Raw genomic sequence first — 27,393 nt, 5'->3', positions numbered from 1 at the left:
TGCTCAATCTCATGTCAGGGTTCCAGTTTACTTTGCTCCTGGCTTTACATGCAACACATGTTCAGTTGTTAGAGGTTTTCTGAGTATTACCTCACTGTAACAAGTGACCTCATGAACTTGCACCGCTAACTCAAAAGGATTAGCGACATTTGCTCGACATTTCTTTGAACTTTCTTCCACTAAAGGATGGGCTGTTGAACATCCTCCCACAAAAATAATAGAAAATAGGCTTTGGTATCTGTTAAAAACATGTGTATCAGCAGGAAGCCTCCTGTTACAAGAGGGAATTACTTCTGATAAGGTACAGAACTTTGATCAAACCCTTTTTCTCTGTTGAAATACATTGACCCCTATTGTCTTATGCAGTTCCAGTGGCTGAGCAGCTTCAGCTTCAATTACTGTAGTGTGGCTTTGATAGATCACAGAATCAAGTAGCCACAGTAAATTATTCAGAGTTCTAGATCATAGCTGTTTCCAAGGTATTCCCATTGAACTCTTCAGGATTTAGGGGCATTTAGCAGTCCAAAAACAAGAATTTTTTTGTATTTTAAAGAAAAATCTACCTTTAATTAGAGGATAAAACAAACCATGCTGCCTTTTTTTGCTTTACATTTCTAATGTGTTATTTCCCACTGTAACAATCATTTAATATTTTGTTTTACAGTTCCAATTCAGAAACAAAAAAACTTCAAGGAGAATGAACTGAGGAGCAGACAAAAACCAAATAAAACAGAAAGTGCAGCACAAAACTAATGTCACTTTTGGGAGAATTATCCCATCTGATTGTTATGACAATCTTGGCTGCAAATGTCAAAAGCAGAGGTTCATAAAGAAACCCAGGGGTCCTTCCTTTGCCACTTTGGGATTCAGAGCCTTGGGTTATAAAATCAGCTTTTTCAAGGATGGACAATCATAAAACACACTTTAAATGAAGTGATGCACCTGCCTGCCTCCATCTCTCCTCAGAGTGGCACATCCCAAACTGAAACAACTTTTTTTATTCCAGACATTGCTCTGCAAAATAGGACAACCAGAGAGCAAAGCTCAGTCCGCATAATGTGTATGTTTTAAAAGTTAAAAAAAAATAAAACACCAGAAAATGTACCTTCACCAAGCACATGCTGTGCTTTATACAATTGTTCTTGGTTTCCAACTTTTGTTTCTCTCTTCCTGAACTGCAGAGACAACTTGTCTTACCATGTGTGTACAGCCCTCAGCTCAGCTGCCAAGGACCTCCAGGCTTTACTGAAATGTAGAAGACAAATTAAGATAATGGAACACACACACACTGAGGGTCAATCTCAGCAGATCTCCAGATCAAGTATCTTCCCTGAAACAATAAGCCCTTTAAAAGAAGCATCCAGCTCTCACCTATTTGCTGAGTTTTGTAACATTTGTTTTATATATAGAAAGATGGGTGGTGGTGGTGGTGGTGTGAAAATTAACTAAGTGTTGTGTCACTCCAAGAATCTGACACAAAACAATACAATATCCTGTTATCCTATAAATCTAACCCAGGCTGGAAACTGGCCAGTACTGCACCATTTGAAATATAGTTTGCATATTGTCACATATTTTAAATCTAAGGGTAACAATATATATCAAAAGCAGATTATTCTCACATGGGGAAAATAAAATAAAGGAAAAAATAATTACAAAAACATAGCCAAATCCTAAATTAAACCAAATCCAAATAATAATCTCCAGGCAACCATTAATTATGTGGTGTCCTCAGTCAATTGAAAAGCCACTGCAGCATCTGTGGCTTGGGGAACAGGGATGGGAGAGGTAGGAGAGCTCTGTTGATCAAATAAGTCACAATACTTAATGCAAATTTAATACCACATAGTTTATTTGAGCAGATCCTACAGGTTGAGAATGCTGCTTTAGCCCTGTGGTATACAGCAGTTATATTCATTGTTAAGTGCTTTCTCACCACCTACCCTGAGGTCCTGCTGGCACAAAACCCCCAAGGCCAAGCCACATCTGAAAGGATTCAGATCCTCTGCATCTCTCACTCCCTCACTGAAGGGTGACCAAACCACAGAACATCTTCACTGAAGATGATATGGCCATTAATTTTAATGATAACACAAGAAACTGTAATGAGTGTATGCCCTGCAATTCTGTTCAGTTCATAAGAAATTTAAAGTTTCCATCTGCACACTATTTACTGAAACAAGCCTGCACACCACCCTCCCTTCCTCTTCAGCTAATAATACAAAATACAAATCACAGTGTGGCTGTTCCATCCATCAATAATTCACATGTAGGGCAATATCAATCTGCTGGGTGATACTGAGCAATCTTTTTTGGGTCAGCAGTGTCTGTGTCCCTTCTGCTGGGTCACAGAAACAGATCTCCTGCTAATAGAAAGTCAACATAAGTCTCTTGAACTCCATGCATATGTTACTTTGACACCATCCATAGAAAGAACCGAGATTTTCATTTTGTGGTTCAGTTACCTAAATTCAGTTTTTACCAGGATGTAATTTCCTTCAAAAACTTTCTAACAAGATAAACTTCCTCAAGAAATCAGTTTATAAAGAGCAGCAGAGGACTTTAAAAACTGTTACCAAACACTGGATCAGATCACTCACAATCCTCAGGGGAATTTAACACCTGACAATGGCTGAACTTATAAGAAATAGCTGCAGAGTTTCCTGACTGGCTGCGTCCTCCTGAAATCTTGCTGAGTTTTGCAACTTTTGCCTTTCTACAGTGAGATAAAACAGAACATCATTGAAGTGAAAGGAGTTTGTCTTGAATCTACTGGCAATTGTAACTACAGTTTGATAAAAAATATCAAGCAAGCAAATTATTATACTCCCATGAGTTTACCCATCACAAGATGTGACTAACTGCTTTTATCTTTCTAGATACCAATTGGTAAGTAAATTTCCAAGTTACATGCCTGACTGCACAAGGAAGATGGATTTTGAATCAACCATAAGGCCCAGAGCAGAGCACTCATCCCATTCTCCACTCAGAAACAAAAAATGGTGCCACATGAACTTATGTGGAACTCAGTGTTGCTTGGATTTCTAACGTCAGATTAACACACTGAGAAATGCAACCACAAATACCAGCCCTGAACAGGACAGAAAAAATACATTCGGCCTCCCAGATATTCCAGGACACAGAAGCTAAATTACTCAAAAAGCTACTCACTGTAGACTTTTCACTGGGATCTAGTTAAAATGTAAACAGCCACTGAAAATTTAGTTTGTTTTTCCTCTTCCTGTGTTATGCAACATACTCAAGTTACACAAGGCTGTTTTTTCAGCTGGATCACAACATGGTAGCACATTTGCAGACCAGTGCTGATGTTTCATTAATGATCTCCATAACAAGAAGATCATTGTTGTCTTTAATGTAAATGCTGGCTAAGTTACAATCACATTAAAATTTACTAGATTCTTTTGGATGGCCCAGTATCAGAGAGCAGGTCATGCTTCCTACCAGAAAGGACACTCCAACAATGTTCAGGCTATTTTGAGTGAGTGCCTGGTGATTAAAAAAGCCACACAGTTAATGAACTCTGCCAGCAAAAGAGGAAATCTCAGTTGTTGCTGCTTCTACAACTTGCAGATACATTTTACTAGGTCACATTTTGTCCTAGAAATCCACAGCAGTTCACAGCCACTGCAGGGAGAACTCGAGCAGGGATGGAGATCTGGCAGGTGACTGGAGAAAGGCTGTGGAAACACTGGGAAAAGTATTGGTTCAAGTTGTGAATCAGCAGGGAATACACCACTCATTTTGCACATTTGTTCTTCTGCAAGTAGATGAATGCATCTTTCCAGATTTCTTGGAGAAAGATCTAAACACATAGAAAAGATGGCCAGGAAAGGAAGGGCTGAGAAGGTGACAAGGAAAAGCAACAATAACCTAAAGGGAAAAGGCAAAGAGGGGAAAAAAGCTAAGAGAGAAAACAGATTTTGTATTATACCTAATCTACTCCAAGAATTCTACTAAAATAAAAGATTAAGTGGAATTGAGAACACAATGGTAAAATATTCCAAGGAAACACTTCTGACATTCGCCAGGACTTTTGCAACAGCTAAAATTCCATTTTCCTCTATTTCACACGAAAAAATACCCCAACTTAGATGAAAATATGAGCTCATTCTGAATCTCATTTGCCATACACCTGGACTCTGAGATATTCTCTTTTCAGTTTCCACACCCTACCCTGCAAAGCCCCACATTTTAACTATTTCTGCTAGAGAAAAATAATATTCTTGCAGTCTGCTGCTAGCACACTCACCAGTTATTCCAGCAACAAGAAAGCTGTGAGGAAACAATTCAACCTCCTCCAAAGAGGGAAATTTGTGTTCAGAAAGCAAATATGGCTAAATGACAGTATGACAGAAATCTGTCATTTGTGACCACAGAGAAAGTACAGCTCTTGGCTCGGAAAATCTAAAGCGCCAGAGCCACTGCAAGGGATTCTAGTGAAAGGAAACACAGAATCCATGAAGAATTCTTCTCTTTTCCCCTCCTCACTTCTACACTGTTATCTATTCTGTTCTTCCACTGGATCACTACAGAGGTTTGGGTAAAACAGATGTAACCAGCTTGGCTTAGAGACCTTAAGTTCCTGGAGCTCCTTTTTCACTCAATGCAAGATGTCAATGTTTGGGTTATTAGCAAAAAGGGCAATTAGCTGCCTTGTGCTCCCCAGTCCAGAAAGTGGGAGCAATTCACCTCCTCCTTTTCTCAGATGGGGACACCTGTTCTTCTGCAGCAGTGGGGAGCTGAGAAAGCAAGACAAGGAAACAGAGGATTTCTTCAGGAGTAACAGGGATGTGAACACTATCTGAACCAGCCTGATAATTACAACCAAACGGCAGCAGATTTAAATCACAACTGGGTGGGAGGTGGCCCCACCCACGAATGTCACAGTCCTAGCAGGTTCTGCTCAGCAGCTTTTTTTGCTGTAACAATATTATTGCACCAAAGTGAAATATTTTGGCCTCACTCCAGCAATAACCGAGGCAGGCAATTGTTCTAGAAGAAAAGTTTGCTCAATGTGATAGAATCAGCCACTGCCTATTGGAGAGAAAAATCAGCAGAAATCTTTGTTCTGGTATTCTGGACTGAGCTTGGACTTCCCGCCCTGCTGTCAAGAACTGGAATACTCTGCAAGCAGGACCTTAGAAGCAGACGGTGGTTTGAATATATGTTGCCTTGGTCTGGCACACTGCCTGTTAAAACAGTTACACATTTTCTTACAGCCGTAAGACTTTCTGGCTTTCCTCTAAGTCAAATAAATTCAGCTAAAAACAAAGCACGGAGTGCAAATCAGATCTAGTCAGAGTGCACAGATTTTATTGCTGGAATCTACTGGGCATCTCAGAAACCCTGACACTCCAGCCTAGGAGTGTAACATAAATAATGAAAACATTTTGATAATGAGGCTGTCAAACAGAAATCCTAACAGAACACCTTTAAGAACTCAAGTGCACTTTAGGTGTATGTGCATAAGCCCTTTGGCAGCCAGTATCCTGAAAAGAAAACATCAATAGTTGCAGAAGCAGAAGGCAGACAAGACTTAGCCAGATAATGCTCCAACGAGACTCTGACTTCCTGGCTTGTCACTGACACTGTCACCCTATAAAGCAACACTGGGCAGCAATTAAGGAAGGGCAGTTATTCACCACTAACTCAGGAAAGGAAAAGAAATGAATGAGCTTTCCCAGGCTGCAGTAGTTCCAGATTGTCTCTCAAAGGGCTGCATCAATTACTGTCACTTATTTGTCAGCAGTGTGCAGTGATTAATTGGCGAGATCCACATTTTTGCGTGCCTGACGTCAGACACGGCTCTGCTCCCCCATCTGTTCTTACTGGTGCTGGAGACCAAAACGTTCCACACCACAGACCTTGTCAAGGCTGTATTAATGTCTCACAATGGACCCAAGCTAAAACAACTTAAAACCCTACAGATTACCTAAATGTGCTGAAAACAGAGATGTAAAGAGAAGTGACTGAAAGATTTAGTAGAACTGAAAGCTGAGATGCAAAAAACAGCAACAGGCTATGTTTTCTTCAGCAAAATGGGAATGTTATGTTGGCAGACTAAGGGAATTTGTTGTGAGTATTAAAATATGTGGAAAAGGTTTTATCACTAATTCTGAACAAGTAACACTTTAAAAAAAACCCCAAGATATTTGCAAAGTAAGTTGTTATTTAGCAAGGACATCAAACACGGCCTCAAACTTCTCACATTCTTACTTTCTTATTTGGCAAGGCATTTGAATGCCTCTACCTTATTTTCAAAAAAACATGTGCATTCTATGGACTTCCACAGAAGTGCAACATGTATTTAAATGTTTCCTTGGAGTCTTAGCAAACACATACACACATATATGTGCTAGGTAGGGAATAAATAATTCCATACACATTCTAGAGCACAGAACAGCAGGACACAAACAAACTTATACTAATAACTAAAACAAAGGCTTAATTATCAAAATAGCATTTATGTGATCATTTTCATGTGTAGAGATGAATGTCGTTTGAAATTTGATTTCAAACATGGCACAGCACAATAACAGAATTTTCCTGAGTCCTGGAGTTGTGGTCTATGCGACCTCTGCCAAAGAATTGCATAAATTTACTTCAATACCTTTATTTCTCTCAGTTTCTATGTTGTTTCACTATTTGTAATAGCATCACCTTCACCAAAGTGACCTCTAAAGCCTCTGCTGCAATACTGCAACATCCAAGTGAACACAGAAAAAACCCCAACAAAATCACAGAGATTATGAACCACATCTACATGAGGCAGCATATGACACATGAATCCATCCAGAAATGAATTTTCATACAGTTTGAATATTTTTACTACTTTCTCAAAATTAAATGGGGGGGGGGGGGGGAATGATTCTGGAACATGACACAAAGCATTCAAATGCAATGACAGACTAATAATGTTAATAAAGGGGAACATTCATGCCAAAATGCAGCTGACCATGCTTCAGTGATGGCCATAGTCACCATGGTGGGTATCACAGTATCAGCACTGTCAGGAGGACAGGCTCTGACAGCTCCTCATCCCACACTGTTGTGCAGAGCAGAACAAAACCTGCCTGTGAGATCTGCCTTTGAGCTGGGATTTACTGGTCCCAGAAGGCAGGTCCCCATCTTTGTGGTGCAGATCTTGTCTCTGTGTCTCAGGTGCTATCAGCACCTTGGACAGTGAGAGGAAACCAGCAACTATTTACAATTTCTGCTCAAAAATTCACTTTTCACACTTATTTTTCAATTTCTGACTTTGACCTCATAGTGTACATTTCTCCCTTCTTGTCCTTTGACTGTTATGCTCTATAAGAAGACTCTAAAATATTTTGTGTTGACACAATGACACTATCAGATAGGTCATTCATTTTACATTAGCTGAGTTTCTTTGTTGCACACTATGAACAACAAACACCTCTTCCTCCTATTTCTGTAGCAAAATTCAAAGCTGCACTGTTTAAAAACATTAACAACATTCTGCATTATTTATTAAATTCTACCTTGCAGGGTCACCTGCACTAATCCCCCTGGATGCATTCAGCACAGCAGTGATCCCTGGCTTCTGGCTATAAAGCAATTTACTACCACTGTACACACAGCAATATTTTAGATAGAAATTATAGGTGAGATTGGAAAAGTGTTATGTTGTAGAAGGCTCTCATCTGTCTACTTTATGACATTAGAAAAAAATCCCGAAGCTTTGAATATATATACACACACACACACACACACATTAGTGGTATTTTGTATCAATTCATAGTTCCCTGAGACAGATTTGAAGAGCAATTGTTTGACAGTAGGAGTGAGAAATGACAACAAATGCTTTATAAATATGGTTCAAAAACAACAAAAGAACTTCCCAAACCAGAGAGCAGGCAGAACAATTCTTTTAGTCAAATAATGTATTCAGAAGAAATGCAGTGGAACCCTAGAACACATACACCCCTTTCTGTTCTAGATAATGCAAATTAGTCACCAGATCATCACAATGACCTGTAGTCTTAAAATTTGGATAATTTAAATCTACTGAATTTAATGCATTTAAAATCCACAAGAGGGCAGACACAGAGGTAAACTGAAGACACACAAAGGCAGCAGATCAAAAGAAGCCTCAAAACCTTCCTGCTGTTCTGAAATGTGTGGTTTGGTTTGTCTTGGTTCAGTGGTTTAAGAAGAATTTGACCATTTGAGAGGGGGAATTTATTAATAGTGCATTTAGACTCCTGATTGCCTTTACTTAAAAGCATAACCTTGCCATATGCTGAAAATATGAATCCTATTAACCAACTTCAGGCAATTCTTCATTTGTTCTGAAACCAGCTTTGGTTCCACAGATAATTAAAATGATCAAATTATTTGCCTTCTTCAGTCATTATTAAAAATTAATTCACATTCACAGCAACTGTTCCCTACAATGTACATGTTTTGATCTGTGTATGTGCATGCATGCTGCACATGTAAAGTTTTTAACTTTAATATACTGCTTGTCCCTACTGCAAACAGTGAACTCCATAACCACACTCTGGCACATGTATTTACTGTAATAATTTCTTCTTCCTACATGAGCATAAATCAACTTCCCAAAGCAAAGTTAAGCAAGTACAAGATGAGAACAAGAAAACATTTTTCATTTTCTCAGAGGATGTATTGCCAAAATCTATAGCAGCTGTGGATTCACCTAAGGTAAGTCTGAAGTGAAACACAGACCCAAGGATTCATCTGTGATCTATTTTGCTTGGTTTCTAGAAAATATTGTTTTTTATGTCTGGGGCTTCTCAAAACATGGCATGAGAAACAGCAAGCAGAAAAAGAGGTAGTGAAAGCAGTTTATCCAGCCAGGATTTGCTTTCAGAAAAAGCAAATGCAAATGCCACAGCCACTTTGAGTGCACAGCAAATATGCAGCTCCAGATTCTTTCTGAAAAATACCCTTTGAAGCAAAACATTTATGTGTTTTAGCTCGACTGACAGAGAGGTGAACTGTGGCTAACATGGACAAAATGACAGTAGCCCATATCCTGAGCAGACCTTGCTAGATTCTAATTTAGGAAACAGCACAGTTAATCATGGGAAATTTGTAATTACAGGATTAGCTACTAACTGTGTCTTTATATTCACAAGGGAAGTTACCAGCAATTATGAAATAAGGCTGCTAGGACCGAACACACATGTGGTTGGGCTTTTTTAAGTTTAATACATTTATTCACCTGACTAAGAACTTGACATATGATCAGTACTATGCTCAAGAGTAGTAATTTACAATCATAACTAAGGACTCCAGAGCTGACTATTAAGTTTCTATTTCTGGAAAAATCTTGCCTTGTAACATTTAATACAACTCAGAAAATACAATCTTGTTCACCATCCACACTGAATAATCACATGGCTGGTAGCTGTTAGCCTGAAATCTAAGTTGAATGATTCTTTGTAAGGCTTGCTAATTCAAAAAAGATTATTAGACAATTGCAGTTGAAAGGATAAATAATTCCTAGTGCCACTAAAATATACAGCAGGAAGATACCATTCTGGTATAAAGCAAATTTATACCAGGGAAAACCATAATACTTCTTTTCTTTTACTTCTAATAGGCTATTAATTGTCTAAGTTTAAAAAGAATTACATACCAATCAGCAGTTTGTCTCTCTGATTGAGTACAGTTAAATTTTAACCCCTTTGCCACCCGTACAGAGTCATGTCCAGCTTTGTGGCTTTCTACAGACTGATATTTAGGATGGGGAAAACAAACAAGCAAAGCTCAAATCATTGATTTTACAGCTTTTTTTTCACTTTTCACTTTACCTACTATTGAAACTGGGCAAAGCGGAACAAATTACACAGAGATGCAGAAGATAATGTAGTGACCAAACCCTCCAAATTTTATCACAGTATAATCTGTGTTAAAGAGTCTGAACATGCCAGACAAAAGGACTTGAATGCTTTAAAACATTTAGAACAAGATGTCATTTTTTTGAGAGGACTTTGGTGTTTCTTGTCTTGCAAAGTGGATTTATGATTACCTCGAATTTAGCAGAACAACTTGGTTAAAGAATATTTTAAAGTCTCAGGCATGGCACAGAGAATGATCACAACATTAGTACCAAAGACTTAACCTGGCTAATGCTGCAGTGGAGGTGTCTCCTCCAACAGCAACCTTACCTGTTGTAGCACTTCCTCCCAGTTTTGTTTGAAGAGCTGGTAAACTGGAAATGTACTTGTGGATTTAAGAGGTTATAGTCTTTTCCCTGTAGAAGGATAACAAAAAAAACCCCCTGAAACCACAAACCCAAAACAACTTTTATTATTGGTTCCTTTTTGCTGAAAGAAAAACATAAATGAAAACAACCTCTCTTTGATTATTGCTCAGCCAAGAACAACCATACAACAAATGGAATTAGAAAATAGACAACCAGTTATTCCCAGTTCACTATGTGCTACATCTACCTGATGCTACTGCTGTACAAACATGCTGAGACACTTCCATTGTTTCAGAGATTTGAAAGAGAAAGACTATGAACACATGACCAATGATATTTGAAGTACAGCTGATCATATGATGTTTTGTGATGCAAGATGTCTTATGGGAAATTTATATACAACCAACATAACTTAATAATAAAAGGTTGCAATTTTGTCTCGTTGCTCTAAATTTTTTGAGCAAAATATTAGATTTAAACTGGGACATTTTCTGGTTGTATTTGTACATAACCAAGCTCCTGCTTATCAGGACATCCTGCTAGTGAAAACCTAGACACAATGGAGTCAAATTCCAAAAATCAGCTAGACTCTACTAATATCCAGGAGCACACACACAATCAAACTTGCAGAGCCCTATGAAACTGTGATCTCACCTTTCCATTCTAGCCTTTTATATATCTGGCCTATATAACACTTCATGCATATGCATGCATACCTTTTTTGTGAAAGCCTTGTGGCATCACACCATTTCAAAAACCTAGGTGGCAACTCTATTTTTCTCTTTCTTAAATTGAATCATAATTCCTAAATCCAAGTTTCCTTGGGCTAGTTGTTAGAAAGACCTCATGGTCTTACTCAGTAACACCAGTGGTTTTGTTTTTGTTGCTCCATCTTAGTACTTCAGTTTTTCTGATGTACCAGGCCCAGGACATGTGCAGTGATGGAGATCCAGGAATATTTTCCTGCCTACCTCAGCTGGAGTCCATGGAGACCAATGGACCATCAAGTCTCTCCTGCACTTGTGACTCAGGCAGGTGTTTCCCCCACCACTGGAGGGTGATGACAGCTTGGATAACATGGCCAGCTCTGATCCCACTGCTGCTGTAATGTGAGAGGCAGCTGATGTTAGCCAACTCCAAGACATTGCTACTTGAGCATAACAAACAGGGCTCAGGGAAAGTGAGCAGCAAACACTTTCCAAACACTGCGCTCTGCCAGCTCAGTCTGCCCCTGCCCACATCATTGCACAATCAGGAACAGCTTACAAAGAGAAGGGGACAGGAGAGAAAAAGGACTAAATAGGCAATAACTATTATATAAAGGACTTTCTATCCCAGGTTGAAATGTCCAATGATTAATTTTCTAGGTCAAGGAAACTTTATGTGTGACAACTTTTCAGCTGCAATTTAAATTACTTCAATTTCTCCCATCTTCTTGATGTACCACAGAATATACAGCAGCCAGAATTCATGCTGAAGAACACAACTTTACAGCTCTAAGTGCTGTTATATTCTGAGCTCACACTTGCCTAAAAAACCCAAATAAGCAGGTTTCAAATCTCACTGTGAAGAAAATCCCAACACTTGAATGCAATAAGTACATAACTGAAGTGAAAACATTATACTGTGCCCTGATCACACCCTGACAGCAGCACATTGAGCTCCTCCTTACAACCTTCTAAAATTGCAGTGACTACACACTCTTAAGAGGAACACCTCTAGATTTTAATATTATTCTGCAAGGCACCTCTTACTATGGAAAAGTCAGTATTTTAATAAATGATGATTAATGAACAAGCACACAAACACAAGACTAAAAAAATTTACAATTACCTTTAGAGCAACAGGTTTAACTTTATCACTTCTGAAAATCAGGTGAAGGGAACATTCTTCTATTTTTTCCAGGTAATACCAAGTGGGACATTTTCAATGGAAAATTTTATTCAAAGAATAAGGGTTTGCTGGTTTGCTTTGTTTTCCTTTCTGTTTGTTTTAGTTTGTTTTTTGTTTTGTTCTTTTTTAAGAAAGCTATGCTCAAATAAAAGTATCTAGCATACTGGTAAGTCTGCCTTGGATATAAAATCAATTACACAGTTCATGAATTCAGTAATGTGAAACATATTAAACATATTACCTCTGACTGGGAGAAATTCAGGTCCCCATGGAAGGAACAGGGCAGCTCTTGCTGTGCAAAGACCTGGAGCTGCCAAGCCAGGTGCTGGCTCTGTAGCAGCTCAGGTCTGCAGCCATTTTAGCCCAAAGGGAAAGTTCCTGGAGGACAAGATGGAAAAGATGCTCACCTGGAGCTGGGCTGCAACCTCCTGCACTTGCTTCTTGTGTTTGCCTTTCAGGAAGGTCTGAATTCCCTCACTGATCCTGTCAATCCCTTGTTCTGTTGACACCGTTAATAAGATCAAAGCTTCAGCTGCTTAACTGCTGGTGCTGATTACATACAGAAAGATTGATCTTTATATATTGTAGCTTACCTAGAAATAATTAAAAAACAAAAGGACATTCTCCTCTCTACTTACTGACTTCCACAGCTAGGTATTTTTCTCAAAAGCAGGTATTAACCCTAAACATGTAGCAACTTTGCAGTACAGATTTCTGGCAAAAAGCCTATGCAAAACATGTAAATATGTTAAATTCTCCTCTTTTTCTCCCCAGAAGGATTTTCTTTTTTGTATTTTAACAGACTTGTCCCTCCTTAGAAAACCTTCACTATTTATTTTGTCTTTTGTTTTGTTTTTTTTTTTAGTGTTTTATTTTCCTTCTACTGTTCTTTGTGCCTGGGTTTGTACTGACCAAATGGAAGGAAAGATATAAAAGGCTGAAAAACAAAGAATTAGAATCTTGGTTTTCCTATTACTCAGTTCTTCATTTCACTGATGTCAAAAAGGCAAACAATAACAACAAAAAAGTAACCCAGCCCAGGCATTTAAAAGAAGTCACCAATTTAATTCTCCTTGGAGATAATTAAGGACATTTAGCTAAATAGCCATCACACAACTCAGTATATGATACTGGCTGCTTTTGCTATCTAATACTTAAAATTATATTATTTTTATAGTAACTACAAGTGAATTAAGGCTTTCTGGACCTAGAAATAAACTGTTCTGATAAATTGTAATAAAATCTCTACAAACAAGGAAAGGAAATGTTCTTTACTCAACTTTATAATGCTTATTTCAACTACATTTGTCTTAGACACATAGAATATATTTGATTTCTATGAACAAATGATTTGTGGAATGGAACTGGCAAAGTCTCCAAGTTTCTCCTACCTCTCAGCAAGCAAATAGGGCGTGAAGGCTTAGGATGCTTTCACACACAGAAGGTTGCCACAAACAAGGGAATTTTTGATAATTTCACTTCTCCAAAATCTGCAGGAACTCTATTACAGATGTCCCCCTTCATTTGGCAAAACACTGACAGGTCCAAAATGAATCTGAACAGTTTGCTAATGCCAGAGCCTTAATATTAACTGCAGATAACTCAGGAATTCCACATGCAATCACCCTCTGAAGTTACAGTTTTACTGTCCTTGTAGATAAGAATTTCTTGGTTATCTGGCTGTACAAGAGGGCCCGTGGGAACCCTTTTGAAGAGTCTTCTGCAGCAAACAACTCACTCTGATAACATGAAGAATTTGGCTGTTACTTGGTTTAAAGCAGTATTTTTCCCAGTGCTCATGAACAGAATTTAGAAAAAAAAAGAAAAAGGTATTTAAATGGTATGAAGAAATCCAGGGCATCTGATTCAGCAGAAAGAAACACTGTGGGAACCAGCTATTCAAGGAAATCAAATACATGTCAACCCAACAATTCTAGCTGCTCAAGCTACCCTGTTAAGACATCTTTCCACTTGCCTTGCCAGCCACAGTGATGAGTATGAATACAGTACTTAAAATTAAATTGCTCAGAATTTTTGCTTCACTCTTGTTTTGTGTAACCAGAAGAAATAAATCCTCCTCAATCTCATACAGGAATACTGAACGTTGACAGATTTTCACAGCTCTCTACCCACACATTTTGGCATCTCAAGAACCAATTCAAGTTAATGAGTTTCATACAGTAAGGAGAAAGCTGCAAATAAAATGAGACAAAATTGTGTCACAACAAAATGTAGAATTATGATATGAATAAAACAAGCCTGGATACAATCAGCAGTCAATTAGAATGACAAATTCAGGGTGGGTTCAAATTAAATAATTTTAATGGAGCCTTGTAGGTTAGATACAGAAATACAGTTGCACACAGCCAAGAGTTTGGTTGTAAGTGTCTAGGATTTCCAGGCACTGCTACTAATATCTAAGTTTCTAAGGATGTCATTAACAAAGAAAAGTTTGCTTAAAGCTTCTTTGTTTGAATGAGGATAAAATTTTTCTGAAGTTCTTTGGTCTTTTGTTTTTTTTAATTTTTTTTTTTTATTTTCAAGCTGTTTTACATCAGAATGGCTTTGAGTTTTTTTCCCTACTAACATATTTTTGACAAAATCTGGAAGAATAACATGTGAAGGCATTACAGTTGTTTCTCCTGACTGTGCTTACTGGCCAGGTGAAAAGTCTGAAGCTCCTACACCTGCAAATGCACCACACTTTGGATCCACTCTTCTGACTGAGTTTGTATTTAGCTGTCAGTTTCTCCATGGACATTTTCCATGTGCACTTTGAGGTAATCATTCCTTGTAAACTTCTTGTGGCAGAGCTGGCACTCAGCCATGGGCCGGTTGGGGTTGTGAGTCAGCTTGTGCCGGATCAGCATCTTCTTCAGGCTGAAGGACAGGTCACAAACCTGAGGCAGTGCACACAAGACAAAGACAAGCAAAGTATTAAAATTTCAATCATGTATAACACTTCTAAGGTTACATCACTGAGGCCACAGCCACACATACCTGCAGTACTTAATAAATGAGCTGGGCTTTGGAAGAAAAACTCCTTCAGAGAGCACCTGGAAGATTTTTACTCTGCCTGGCATCTTTATGTTGTATATTGGGAGTGGTAGCACAGGCACAAGGATGCTGGCTGTCTATAAAGGAGGACACCTTGTGGTGCTTTGTTCAGACTTGTGTAAAGCTATTGTTTTATCCGGGATGCAGCAAAAATTATGACAAGACATCATGAGCATCTATCAGTTCAAATGAAATACTTCCTTTCTGACCTCCAGGATGACACCTGCAGCTTCCAAAAGAATCAGTTCCAATTGCTCAGTTACGAGAAGGAAGGAGTAAGAATGAAGAGGTTCTGAAGACTGCAAGAAAGGTTAATTCTAATATAAAGGAAACCTCATTGTTCCAGCCTTTCTCTGCCTGGCCAAGAAAATGGAAGACATCTGGTAAATGAAGGTGCAACTCCTTTTCATTATTATCTGGTGTGCTGCTTTCCTTCCTCCACTGTACTCCAAGCAGTCCAGTTCATTCTGCCATTTGAATAAATAGATAGAAGCATGAGGGACTCTGCCATACTAAAGCCATCACTTTATAAAATTCTCTGTACTGAAGTTAAAATGAAAACCACAAAAGGTTAAAAGAGCAAAGAAAAGTCAGAATTGGAACTCAACTGAAATTGTGCAGTTATATTGCCACATTCACCTACCATGCGAGGAAATGTTATAACATGAATTTGACAGGGAAATGAAGAAAAAAGGACAATGAAGTAGCTGTTGATCTGACAAAGGAAATAGACAAGAGTCATACAATTAAACAAGAATGAATATCCATAGGCTTGCAGTCTTAAAATGCTGTGTTCATTCCAGACACTATCTCTTTCATGCAAAAAAAACCTCAAGGAACCCAGGACAATCCCTCTTGAGAAAAATGAAGCTTTAAATTTGTATTGGCACCAAACTACTGCAAATGCTGAATGATGACTGATTCCTTTTGAAACCACAACAAGAACTGACTCTCCAAGTAGATCATCTTGACCTCCAGCACATGGATTTCATGCCAATTAAGGCAAAACCATTAAATAACCATAAAATGGCAATGGCCAGAGGCAAGTTTTATACCCAAAATAATTCTTCCCCACACTGCGTGCGCTGTTGCACTAGAACGTTTTAGATTTTATGACATGATGTAATGCTGAAGACCTTCCTGCAGCAATTGCAGCTCCCCAGCTTTTCCCCCAGTGAATAATCTCTGAATAAAGCTCTTTGAGACCCAAGCAACAGCCACCCTTCTGTTACTGAACCTCAATTACAGCACCCACTGGTCAGCTCTGAGCACTGCTTTTGCCAAACACCCATTTCTGCTTCTCCTCCACAGAGCACACAAAGGGAACCCATAACATTTATCTAATCACAGCTACAAATCCCAGTGTGTTACAAGTGTCACACACTTGTATATACTCCATGTTTCTTCAGAGCCAGGAGGCCAATCAGGGAAATACACATATACAAGATGTGTGGGTGTATTCTGTCTATCTTACACACACCTCTTCATTTCTAAAATAAACAGTTTATAACACAGTTTCAAAGTACATTTTTTCATTTATTCTGCTCACATAACCCATATCATGTGTCCTGTACCTTCCTTCTTCAAAAAGAACTTGGAATGCACAAGATTATTAAAGCTATGGCACATTCTGTGCTATACTTATGCAGAAAAGTTTTGGAGATTTTTTTTAACAGTTTGCTTTGTATATCAATTTTGTAAGCAAGACTGATGCTTTACAGATTTACAACCAGTCTTGCTAATGTGCATTTGAGCTCTAATCAACCTCTTCAGAATGATCAAAGTTTTGGTCAAGTAGGGAGGATAGAAAAGACTGACATTTGAAAGTAAGTGTAAGGTCAGTCAGAGGCAGAGTGGAAGGAAATACTGTACTGGAAAGAAACCAGGATAGGCAGTACTTGACCTTTCTGCCCCCCCAAAATAATCTATTGTCTCTGAGAAACTGAAGTTCAATTGGCCCTCCAGTAAAAAACAGGCTGGTCTGGAGAGGACAGACACCTAATTTGCTATGAAAAATTGCATTTCTATTTCCATATTTCAGTTATTTTCACTTTTCTAGGTGACACGTATTAGAATTGCCATCTTAAAATGGGAATATTCAATTTCCACTATGATGCGTGGGATGTGAGAGCTTTGAGACATTAAGGTCTGAAAATGTTTTTGCTGACTGATAAGACACAGGAATAGACACATAAATAAACTGTAGCACCTTCCTCACACAAGGATTAGTTTCACATGTAACTCAATCCTGAACTGTAATGATTGTACCATGTGCCTGAGAGAGAGGTGAATGAGATAGGAAGAGACGACATGATTTTTATTTCTGACTCTGGAAAAAAAATCTATTTAAAGCAAAAATACAGACTAAAAGAATACAAAAAAATTTGGTATGTGGTATTCCAGAGATAAGAACTTGGTGAAGTTGTTGTCATAAATTACCACTCAAGTCATTTTAAGAAAAATAATGAGAGCATCTACAGCTATCTTGAGCAGCATAAAAAATTGTAGGTGAAAATACTTGAGTGTAAAAAGGAAATTTAGTATCAGGTAGCCCACAATAAATGCCCCCCATAGGGACATTTTTCTGTAATTGTCCACTACTGGTTTTCCTGTAACTTCTACATTAACATCTGGAATTGAGCAATGTGCAAGACAGCTCTGGAGGAATGGGCTGCTCTGGGTGACATTTACTGTGTCTCCAGCATGTGCAGAACAGGAGCCCAGGCAAAATAAGGAGAAATGATTGAAAACATGAATTTTTACCTTCTCCAAGTGTGCATTTTGCAACAGACCACAGTGGGCACCTGGGGGACTGAAGCATGCAGGAATGAACAGTGGAGGCAACTTCTGTTATGTCCAAACCCCAAAAATTCAGCAGCCTTTGGCATTGTGCAGCCAGCAAAAGGCTCCTTCTGAAGAGTGATTTTGGTGAAACAAGGCAGAAGCTTGAAGTACAAAAAATATCACCAGTAACTGAAGGTACACTGAAAAATTCTCAAGCCAAGGACTAGGACCAGACACAGATCACAGGTGTTCTAGAAATGTTATGGCTCAGGAAAGTACAGCTCTGTTTAATTCATGAGGAAAACTGAAGGAAAAGCTGAAACAGAGGAGTACATTTTCATACAGCTACTATTTCTAATAAAAGCAAGGAAAACGAATAAAATAGAACCACCATACCAAGCTAGTGTGCAAAAGCACACTCTGAATCCAAGAGCAGTGAATCTTGGATTCACAGTGTGGGAAAAACTGCATTTACACTGCAAGCTGTCCAAGAGCTGATAAACAGTATAACAATCTGAAAGCTGAAAATGTTATTGACAATGGAGTTAGAGAAATCCTCAAGGTACAATCCAGAGCCAGGCTGAGATTATCCCAGAAGAATACAGCAAATCTCCTGACTTGTAGACATCAGCAAAATATCTCAGTTGAACTTTTTCATGAAATTAATATATTTTATTCTCAATGAAATGACATCAGATCATCCATTAAAAACCAGAACAGTTAACAGATCCTTGAAAATTTCCTGCCAAGCTGTTATTCTAATTTTGCATCTAATTATATAAATTTCTGAGCAAATTTACAGCTGCTCAGACTGAGCCATCTAGGATTTAACTGAGAGCTGGCAGTCCCCTGTGAGTGCTTCATGAAGAGTCAGTATCACAAAACAAAACACTTACACTAATTCTCCATCCATTCTGATGCCTTTCCCTAAATCCGTGAGCAACAATTTTGCCATTTGATAGTTCTGAAAGACATTATCCCCCAACAGTTTCTGCACATTCAGCCTTCCCACCTACCTCTCAAAAGCTGAGAGATGTTGTATACAAGGGGGGCAAGCTGCATGAAGGTTACCTGACAGTGATCTATGAACTGTCACAGGATACACTGCATTTCAGCCCTGAGAGCGTGCACAGCATCCCAGATTTCCTCACTGAACAACAAGAGACTGTGAGCAGATGTTGAAAACATCAGACCAAATTTCACCAGAAACAGGCAATTCTGAATTCATATTTGTGTCATTCAACATCAGAAGCATTGAGACTCCAAGTAATAAATGAAATCCCTTTTCCTGCACTAGCTAATCCCCAACTATTAACCTGTCACACAATTCATACAGGAACCCAAGCAGCAAGAACTTGTAAATGGCAACATCCAAATTGCATTACTAATGGTGAAAATAACTCTAATGGGATCCAAAACCATAAAATGAGCGGGTGTGCGTGGCTCTTGGCAAGCAAAGAGGGTACATGAAATTCCCCAAATGGCCTTTCATTCCTTGGGCAATCCAATCCATGTGAAGTGTAACTATGCCACAAGCAATAGGTGCAAGGCCACAATATCCCTGCAATTAAATCCTGCTGCTGCACTGAGGCTGAGAAGACAAAGGGAGAGGAACTCACATCACACTGGAAGGGCTTCTCCCCGGTGTGGGTCCTCATGTGCTCGTCCAGGCCGCGCTTCTGACTGAAAGCCTTGTTACACTCCGAGCACTGGTACGGCTTTTCCTGCAAGGAATGACAACAGCGAGTGAAAGTGAGTCAACACAGAGCCCAGCTCATTAAAGGACTGGAATTCCATGCTGGATGGTGCAAGTTTTATATTCTCTCCAAGGTATTACAGTCAGTGAAAACAACAGAAAACGACTTTCAAATGATTAAGTGAAAGCTGGGAAAGCTGTGGCCTGACAGTTTCCACTTCAGCACCCACTTATGAATTAATTATCTGTTCCAGTCTTTCAAACCCAGCCATTTGGGGAGTCTGCTTTTTGTCACGTGAAAGGCACAGAAACATAAAATTCCAATGTTCTTTCCTTTATCCTCCACAAATGCTTAAAGCATACAGACAAGTAAGATTATCCACAAAAACTTCGAGTTTGTTAGGAGGTTTCCAAGCAGGGGAAGAGGTGAGGGGAGGAAGAGGAGGTACAAGGAAAGCTTGTGGTAGCAGAAAAACTTATTTTGAAAAGTGGTGACAGAAGGTTAATCACATACTCATTGCAGAATCTCAAAAGAAGTACAGATGGCAACCAAACCATCTGTATTTTTATTAGAACTCTTGGTTAGCAGCTACTGTAAAACATGATGTTAGAAAAGCTGCAGTCTCACTGACCTCAAATAAATAATTACACACACGTAAGGAAACCCACTCATGCAAATATTTTTCTTTGAAGTTCTTCTTTCTTATAAAAATTTATGTAGGTGTAATTCCTCCTTGATTCTACTAAAGTTACAAAAGAAGTGTATAGAAATCAACAATAAATCAACTGCAAGAATTAGCACTGCACATGACCTCATTAAAATTTTCATGCTCTTGAGGCACCCTTATTTCTGAACCAACTAGACTTCACTCTCATCCTATGTTTTTCTGTGGTCTCTAATTCTGTACTGCTTAAGCTCTGAAGAAAGGTATTTTAAGAAAAGAACACTTTTTACTGAATTAAATTGAAAGCAATGACTATAAATCAATAGGCCAAAAAAAGTAGCTAGATCTGTAAATTAACAAATAATAGGTGGTAATCAAGTTCTTTTGGGAGATGATGTGGGATCCAAGGATAAGTGAGATGGAACAACCTGGGCATGAAAGCAACCAAGAGAATAAGATGCGTGGTTATTGAATTCCTCCTCTCAGTCTCTGGGAGCCATGAGGTCTCCATATATTGCTGAGTCCTGCCAGGATTCCCCAGCATTCACCATGCACCTATCACAGTGCTCTGTCAATCAGTGCTGGGTATGTCCCAGTCTCTCTTTAGGGCAGTGTTCTGCAGGTCCAGAGACCCCAGTGGGGCAAAGGTGGGGTTCTTCATTTTGCAGTCTCCTCCCATCAGGTTTCCTAGAAAAGGCAGTGCTATTTCCATGATTCTTCAGTAGACAGGAAATTACCTAAAAAAGTTCTGAATTGATCTATGACAAAAAAATTATCATCTAGACCTAAAAGTTCATGTCACAGGGAACTCTGCAGACCTAACTAAAGACTCCATGGAGTAGGTTTTTTTTAAGGGAAATGTACGAAAAAGCCATTCTGCAACAACCCCTTAATTGGTATTGCATTGTGGTTAACACAAACCACATTTCTGTGAGTTCTCCAAAAGCAGCTTTCTGTGTGGAGGTTGTTCCCCAGAAAGTGCAAAGTGAAGTATATGATGTGCACATCTTAAACACCTACCAAAGCATTCCCTACTGCAAACTGCACCACGTGGACTTGCTCCCTTTTCATCATCTTGGTCTTCAGCTATCTGAAGAACTGACTTGATAATGACCAGGTCAATCACTCCAGTGGATTGGATTTCAGTATTCCATTTTGGACAAAGAGCCATTTTAAAGTGTTGCAAGCTGGAATCACAAACCTGGCCTGTATTATCTTCCCCAAGGTTATGTTTGGCTATTATATATTTTATATTTGTATTATTCTCTGTGGCAAAAAAGGGAGTATCCAACATCCCCTTGGCATTTGTAATTGAAATTCACATATGCAGTGCATGAAACACATCCAAAGCTGTCTTTGATCTAATTTTAGATCCCTTCCATTTGTATATTCCAGTGACTTCAGCAGACATGACTCTGATTCCCACCAGCCTCCTCTCCCCTAAATGAAGCTGCCCTCCATTCACATTTGTCTGTTTCAGGAAAACCAATAGTGCTGTCCAGAGCAAAACTTGGCCCTCAGTTTAATCTCCAGAGAAAAAGACCTTTTCTTGTTGGTTTTGAAGAAGACATCATCCTCACAGATCAAATTCTTCAAAACAATACATTCTATACTTTCCATTTTCTTTCTGTTCCTTCTCCCCCTCGTGTCAAATTTCCATTGCACAATGCTTGGAGAAAGCAACACTTGTAACATGGAAAATATGATGTTTACTTAGCATAACCATCATTGCTTTAAACAAGAAGGAAAAAAAACAACAACATGGCAACAGGTCTAAAAAAGTTAATGCCACCACTAAAGGACAAAAAGGACCAATGCTGAGACAATAAAATAGCTGGACAGATTTAAAACACCAAGGAAGGGGAAAAACCTGCTAACTGTCAACAAAATAGGAGCTCATCAGGAAGATGATCCAATCCTGACTTCAGAGGAGTTAGCAAGTGCTGGTACTATAAATCTGCCCTCTGTTGAAGAAGCATCTGCCAGGCCATGGATATGGTGGCAGCCAAGCTGAAGGGTTACATGTGTTTTCTTTTATTGACCATCTGAATGAGAAAGGGAGCAGGAAGAGTGAGAGAGACAGGACGTGGCTGATACTGCAGTGATTTAATACCAGTTTTAAGCATGCCAGGTAGGAATAGAAATATGTAGATCAGGATTTACAACCTCCCTGCCTCTGAAAAAGGAAAGGCCAAGCAGAGCCCAGCAATACTCTGGAAAGGTGTTTTGCTCTAAGACTGACACATGCTAGCCACCTAAAAGCCCCATCTCTGAGGGGTTTCACCATTAAAACTGAAAGAAACCAAACATTTTAAAAACCATGTCAAATAAAACAAATAAAAGCAGTACACATTTCTGTGTCTGTGGATGGCTGAATCACAAATCACACCTTGAATTCTAAGCAAGTTGTGCTTTGCATTAGAAAGATCTCACTCAGAACATGACAAATCTCAAGGACATTTGATGCACCTTCAACAGCTTGACACAAAGTGTGCAGAGTGTCCTGCAAGCACAGCAGATGGAAATACTCAAATGCAGAATATTTGAACTGCTAGCTGCTGCTGCAGTTGCCTTAAAAAATACGAACATATTATGCACACTAAGTTAGCACTTGCACACTGCTTGTTTCTGTAAACCTGGAAATATAGGTTACACAGGTGAAATGTGAATGACTTTGGTAGCAGTCTCTCCAACTTGCTTTCTAAATTTGAATTTAGAACTATTGCATTAGCTCAACAGTTACAGCAAGACAAACATAATCTAAACACTATTATTACCAAATAAACGTATCTCAAGATTAAAATAAAACTTAAGAACACAACTTGACAGGTCTGCATTTTCAACATGCTGAAAACTGAAGTTTAAGAGAAGTTCAGAGAAAAAATGAAAACTCATCAGGTCTTGTATTAGATGTAAATATTTACACTTATTAAATGAACATGAAAACTGACAGACATGAAAAATGGTGATGCTACAGGACACACACACAAAAATAAATAAATAATCCTTTTCTTCTCATTATTCTAAAACAAAGCCTTCTTTTGCTCCCAGAAAAACCTTATAATGTCTATTAATGAGATACTGATACAGTAACATTATCTGCTTTCAAAAGGGGTTTTATGTGAAAATTTTGAAAATATGAGTATTACTCTTACTAAATATAATTTATGTGCTTGCATTATCACCTGAGAGAGGATTAATAAAAAGACTGTTCTGGAAAATTAAAGAAAAAAAAAAATCAGGCAAATGGAAAAATGTGGCCTAGAGTGAACAAACATGACCAGCCAGATAGCATTAAAATACACCAGTCATGTCTGCAGCTACAGGAGATCATCAGTCTCAAAGAGAAATCTGCAAATCCTACAGCTTTGCCAACCTGAAAATGCAGGAAGTCTGCTGATACTTAAAAATCACAGATATCCCAAATTAACAGACTCCAGTTTGTATCTAAGTGTGAAAAAAAAATCAAGAAATAACAACATGCTCTCTTAGTAACTGGAAAGTTTCTGCTGCTACAGCAAGTGGCTGACCCAGAGACACAGGCATCCTTAAATTACTAACATAACATTGACACTGGAAGACAAAGGGTGATGAGAATTTACAACTCTATAGAAATAGTAGGCATTTGAAACTTTTAATATTAAGCCTCAATTAAAAACCACTTTACAAGAACATGTTTCTTCTTTAGAAGAGTAAAATCCTTTAAAAAATATTTCTAACAATTAGAGCAGGCCAAGATTTTCCTGTTAAAATAACTGTGAAATAATTCTGGCATATTTAAACAAAAATGTGACTTTTATTTGAAATGACTAATGTTTTTGTTAGAACAGGTCTGAATTAATTCAGTTTTAGGAATATTAAAAAATAATCTTTTTTGCAATAAAATTTGTAAGTAAAACAAAAGCATGCATCTTCTCTGAAATGTCTGCCAGAAAATACAAGTGCATTTCTTAAAAAGATCCAGTATATGCCATTCATTGGACTTTACCATGTCATTAACTTCCCATGTTCCATGGTAGTGCTGCCTATTTGCTGCCCATAAACTGAAAAGTTTTAAATTTTTTGTGGGTTTTTGAACTGCTGAGGTAATTTCTGCCCCAAAAATTTAGTGAAGGAGGGTTTATTCAATATGAATTGATGAAAACTCAACAGATGTTCACCTGCTCCTGGAAAATAACAGCATTAATATAGGAAAAGAACATTTTCACTCTACGAGGAAGGGATGATCATCAGTCAACATTACATAAAAAAGTGTGAAAATATAGGTGCTGTGGGATTCAAACCTTCCACATTCTGCGTGCAAACACAGATTCCAGAGACAAGGAAACCACAGCCCTGGCAAAGTCATCATCCTCAGGCACATGTTTGGGAACTTATCCCTATCTCAACAGTGAAATATAGATAAAATCCAAGATGGAAAAACTCCTCCAAATACAATCAACACATCATACTATTTCATTACTCACTGTCATGTGCACAAAAGTCTATATTTAGTACACAAATAATTTTTTTTTGACAATAGCATTCTAGGATGCTTCTAAAACACAAGACCCTTTCTCGAATTTAAGCTCAAATATTTCCTGGGAAACACAGGAGAAGTGAAATTATGTCAATATTGTCCTTGTATTATTTCTCATTTACTTTTATCTCAATATTCTTCAGAGTCAAAAAAGAGGGAGCAGTGTAAAGTTCCAAATGAGTCTTGGAAAGCCTGCTTAAGTCAGGACCTTGTCTTGTTCAGAGAACAAAAACAGTCTGGAAGAATCCTCTACAGGAGACTGCCTCACTTCCATACTCACCATGATTTATCCCTATTCCTATGAAATTCATAAATAAAACTTGAAATTATTTCAAGGTTGGTTAATTTCTGCACATACTGTGGTTTTAAATGTATTTAAATATTAATGTGTTTTAAAATAGTAGGCATTTATGCATGAAACAAAAATGATATACTGAAATTTCTCTAATTTTTAAATTACCTCAGAAATGTACCTCATTTAAGCACAGGCTGGCAGCTTCCACCCACTGGAACTCAGATTTTTAAACAAGCTATAAAAATTAAATATATCTGTTATATGTAAATATGAAATATTCAAATCAAGTGATGAAAAGCCATTTTCAAATAGCTTCGACTCTTTCTGTTTTCCATCACTGAATCCAACTTCAATAAAACCACCATTCTCAGAAGTAATGAAAACATCAATTTAACATGACAACAATTCTGGGCACCCATCAATGCCTATATTTCCAAGCATTACCAATTCTACTGCTGCAACATACAATAATTTCCCCATATGTTTAAGCTCAAATGTTGCAATGTTAAGTCAGGCACTGAATAAAGCCTCAGGAAAGAGCTGAAGTTTCCTGCAGTGTGAGGGTTGGAAATGTGCATGTAACTCTCTCAAATCTGATATGCTCTGTAAACTCATTTCATCAACAACTTCAATAAGTTCCTCACTTATGTTTTCCTCAGCTGTTATATTTCTCCTTAAGGAAAAACCCATCAAACCATAAAGCAAATACATTTACTTTCACAGAAACAAATCAGTACTCAGGTGACATTTTAATGTCAGGTGGGTGGTGTTCTCTCCCCTGCCCTGGCCAGCAGGGGTTTGGCTTTACCGTCTCTGTTTACTCCAGAGCTGAGCTGACACCTGTGGCCACCCAGGCTGTGCTCACTTTAGCAGCTGCCAGACCTTAATCAACTTTCTGCAATGATTTTTCCAGCAGCCTTCCCTGATCCCCAGCATCGGGTCTGGCATATTTTACCCAGTGGTAAAATACACTGAGATTTAATCTCTACTGTCTTTGGTGAAGACACAGTATTACTTTTAAGCTACTTTACAAACCTTCTGGCCAAAAGACTAGATTCCTTTTATTTCCAAGATATTTATAAGAATAGCCCTTGCTGAAGGGTGCTAAAATTGTGTTTATTTCCACATTGCTAGGCTCAGCTGATACAAAAATACCTTCAGGATTTATACATCTCATTATTTATTCTTTCAATAATGATTTTGCATGCAAGAATAAATTTCAAACAAAATGTATGTGTAGGAAAGGGTAAGAAAAGGAAGAGCCTTACACTGTTTTCAAAAGTCAAAACATGGGATGACTGAAAAGAGAAATTTCAAGTGTGACTTCCTGGTTTTTCTTGTTCTTGGAACTGACAGAAGGACCCAAACCTTTGGCAAACACAGTGCATTTTTTATTTCCTAATCTTCAGTTCATCTTTGTTTAAACAGCCTAGGAACACAAAACAGGTCCTAGTGCATTAACATTGTGCTCAGGGGTCTCAAACTCTTTCTGCACAGGTTTCTTTCTTCCCTGAGAAGTCCTTACCTGGTGCAGTTAAAACACATCTTCTTCAGAGCCAGGATTCAGATCACAAGCCCTCACTTCAAGAAAGACACACCTGAACAGCACAGCAGCTGTTTTCTCTGCTCAAAGGGGGTTGGCTTGGTTCTTGTACCCTGCATTCCTGACAACCATCAACCTACTACTAAGATTTATTTAATCTTCACAATCTTGCCAGGCATACAAGAATTCTTGTAAATAATGGTGTCATGCCCACTTACCTCTCAGTATTGTTGCTCCCCCACTTCCTTTTCCCCCCTTTCCAATTCCCTTCACCACTCCGTTCCTTCACATCAGCTAAAATACATATTTATTCCCTTGTACCTGAACTAATATTTACTCACCTGAACAATAAAGTAACAGCTTATTATCCTATAGTAGTTCATGAATAATGTTCTGCAGAACAGACTCAGGCATAATTTCTCCTTCCGGCTTGAAAATCCATGGAAGTCGTAATAAACTTTGTTTTCTCTTCTCTTATTTTCATTAATAATTCTACCCCATTTTTTTCCTCCTCCTACTAAGACCTCCTTTGATTTTTAGCTGTTCAGCTCTACTGGCTCCAATTTAGAAATTACTATTAATGTAAATGTTATCAGTACTGATTCTTGTTACAAAGTAAAAAAATATTTACATGCAGATAAATGAATATGTCATGGCAATCAAATATGAATAAGCCTCAATATCAAGTTTTGGGATAGGAGCAGCATCACCACAAAAAAACCCCA

At 38.3% G+C, this 27,393-nt stretch overlaps 1 protein-coding gene and 1 long non-coding RNA gene across 3 annotated transcripts in view; both read right to left on the bottom strand.

Moving 5' to 3' along the window:
* Nucleotides 1–807: 807 nt before the first annotated feature.
* Nucleotides 808–10,284, bottom strand: LOC306802830. The gene is made up of 3 exons (XR_013774485.1): nt 10,179–10,284; nt 1,106–1,245; nt 808–1,014 (listed from the first exon to the last, which is right to left on the bottom strand). It is a non-coding gene; the product is annotated as an uncharacterized lncRNA (long non-coding RNA).
* A 4,129-nt stretch (nt 10,285–14,413) lies between these two features.
* The window catches only part of PRDM5 (PR/SET domain 5), a 54,576-nt gene continuing 41,596 nt past the window's right edge, over nt 14,414–27,393 (bottom strand). Inside the window, exons 15-16 of one of the 2 annotated variants that reach the window (XM_079307391.1) lie at nt 19,570–19,674; nt 14,414–15,009 (exon numbers count right to left, since the gene is read on the bottom strand). In XM_079307391.1, the coding sequence (XP_079163517.1) occupies nt 14,845–15,009; nt 19,570–19,674 (270 nt within the window). In that variant the 3' untranslated portion in view covers nt 14,414–14,844. The remainder of the gene's footprint in view (nt 15,010–19,569; nt 19,675–27,393) is intronic. The other variant, XM_079307390.1, reaches the window with a different exon arrangement.

This window comes from Erithacus rubecula (assembly GCF_903797595.1).
Source record: "Erithacus rubecula genome assembly, chromosome: 5".
NCBI classification, from domain to species: Eukaryota; Metazoa; Chordata; class Aves; order Passeriformes; family Muscicapidae; genus Erithacus; species Erithacus rubecula.
The sequence above is the reverse complement of the archived record's forward strand: the minus strand, read 5'-3'. Positions and strand labels throughout refer to the sequence as shown.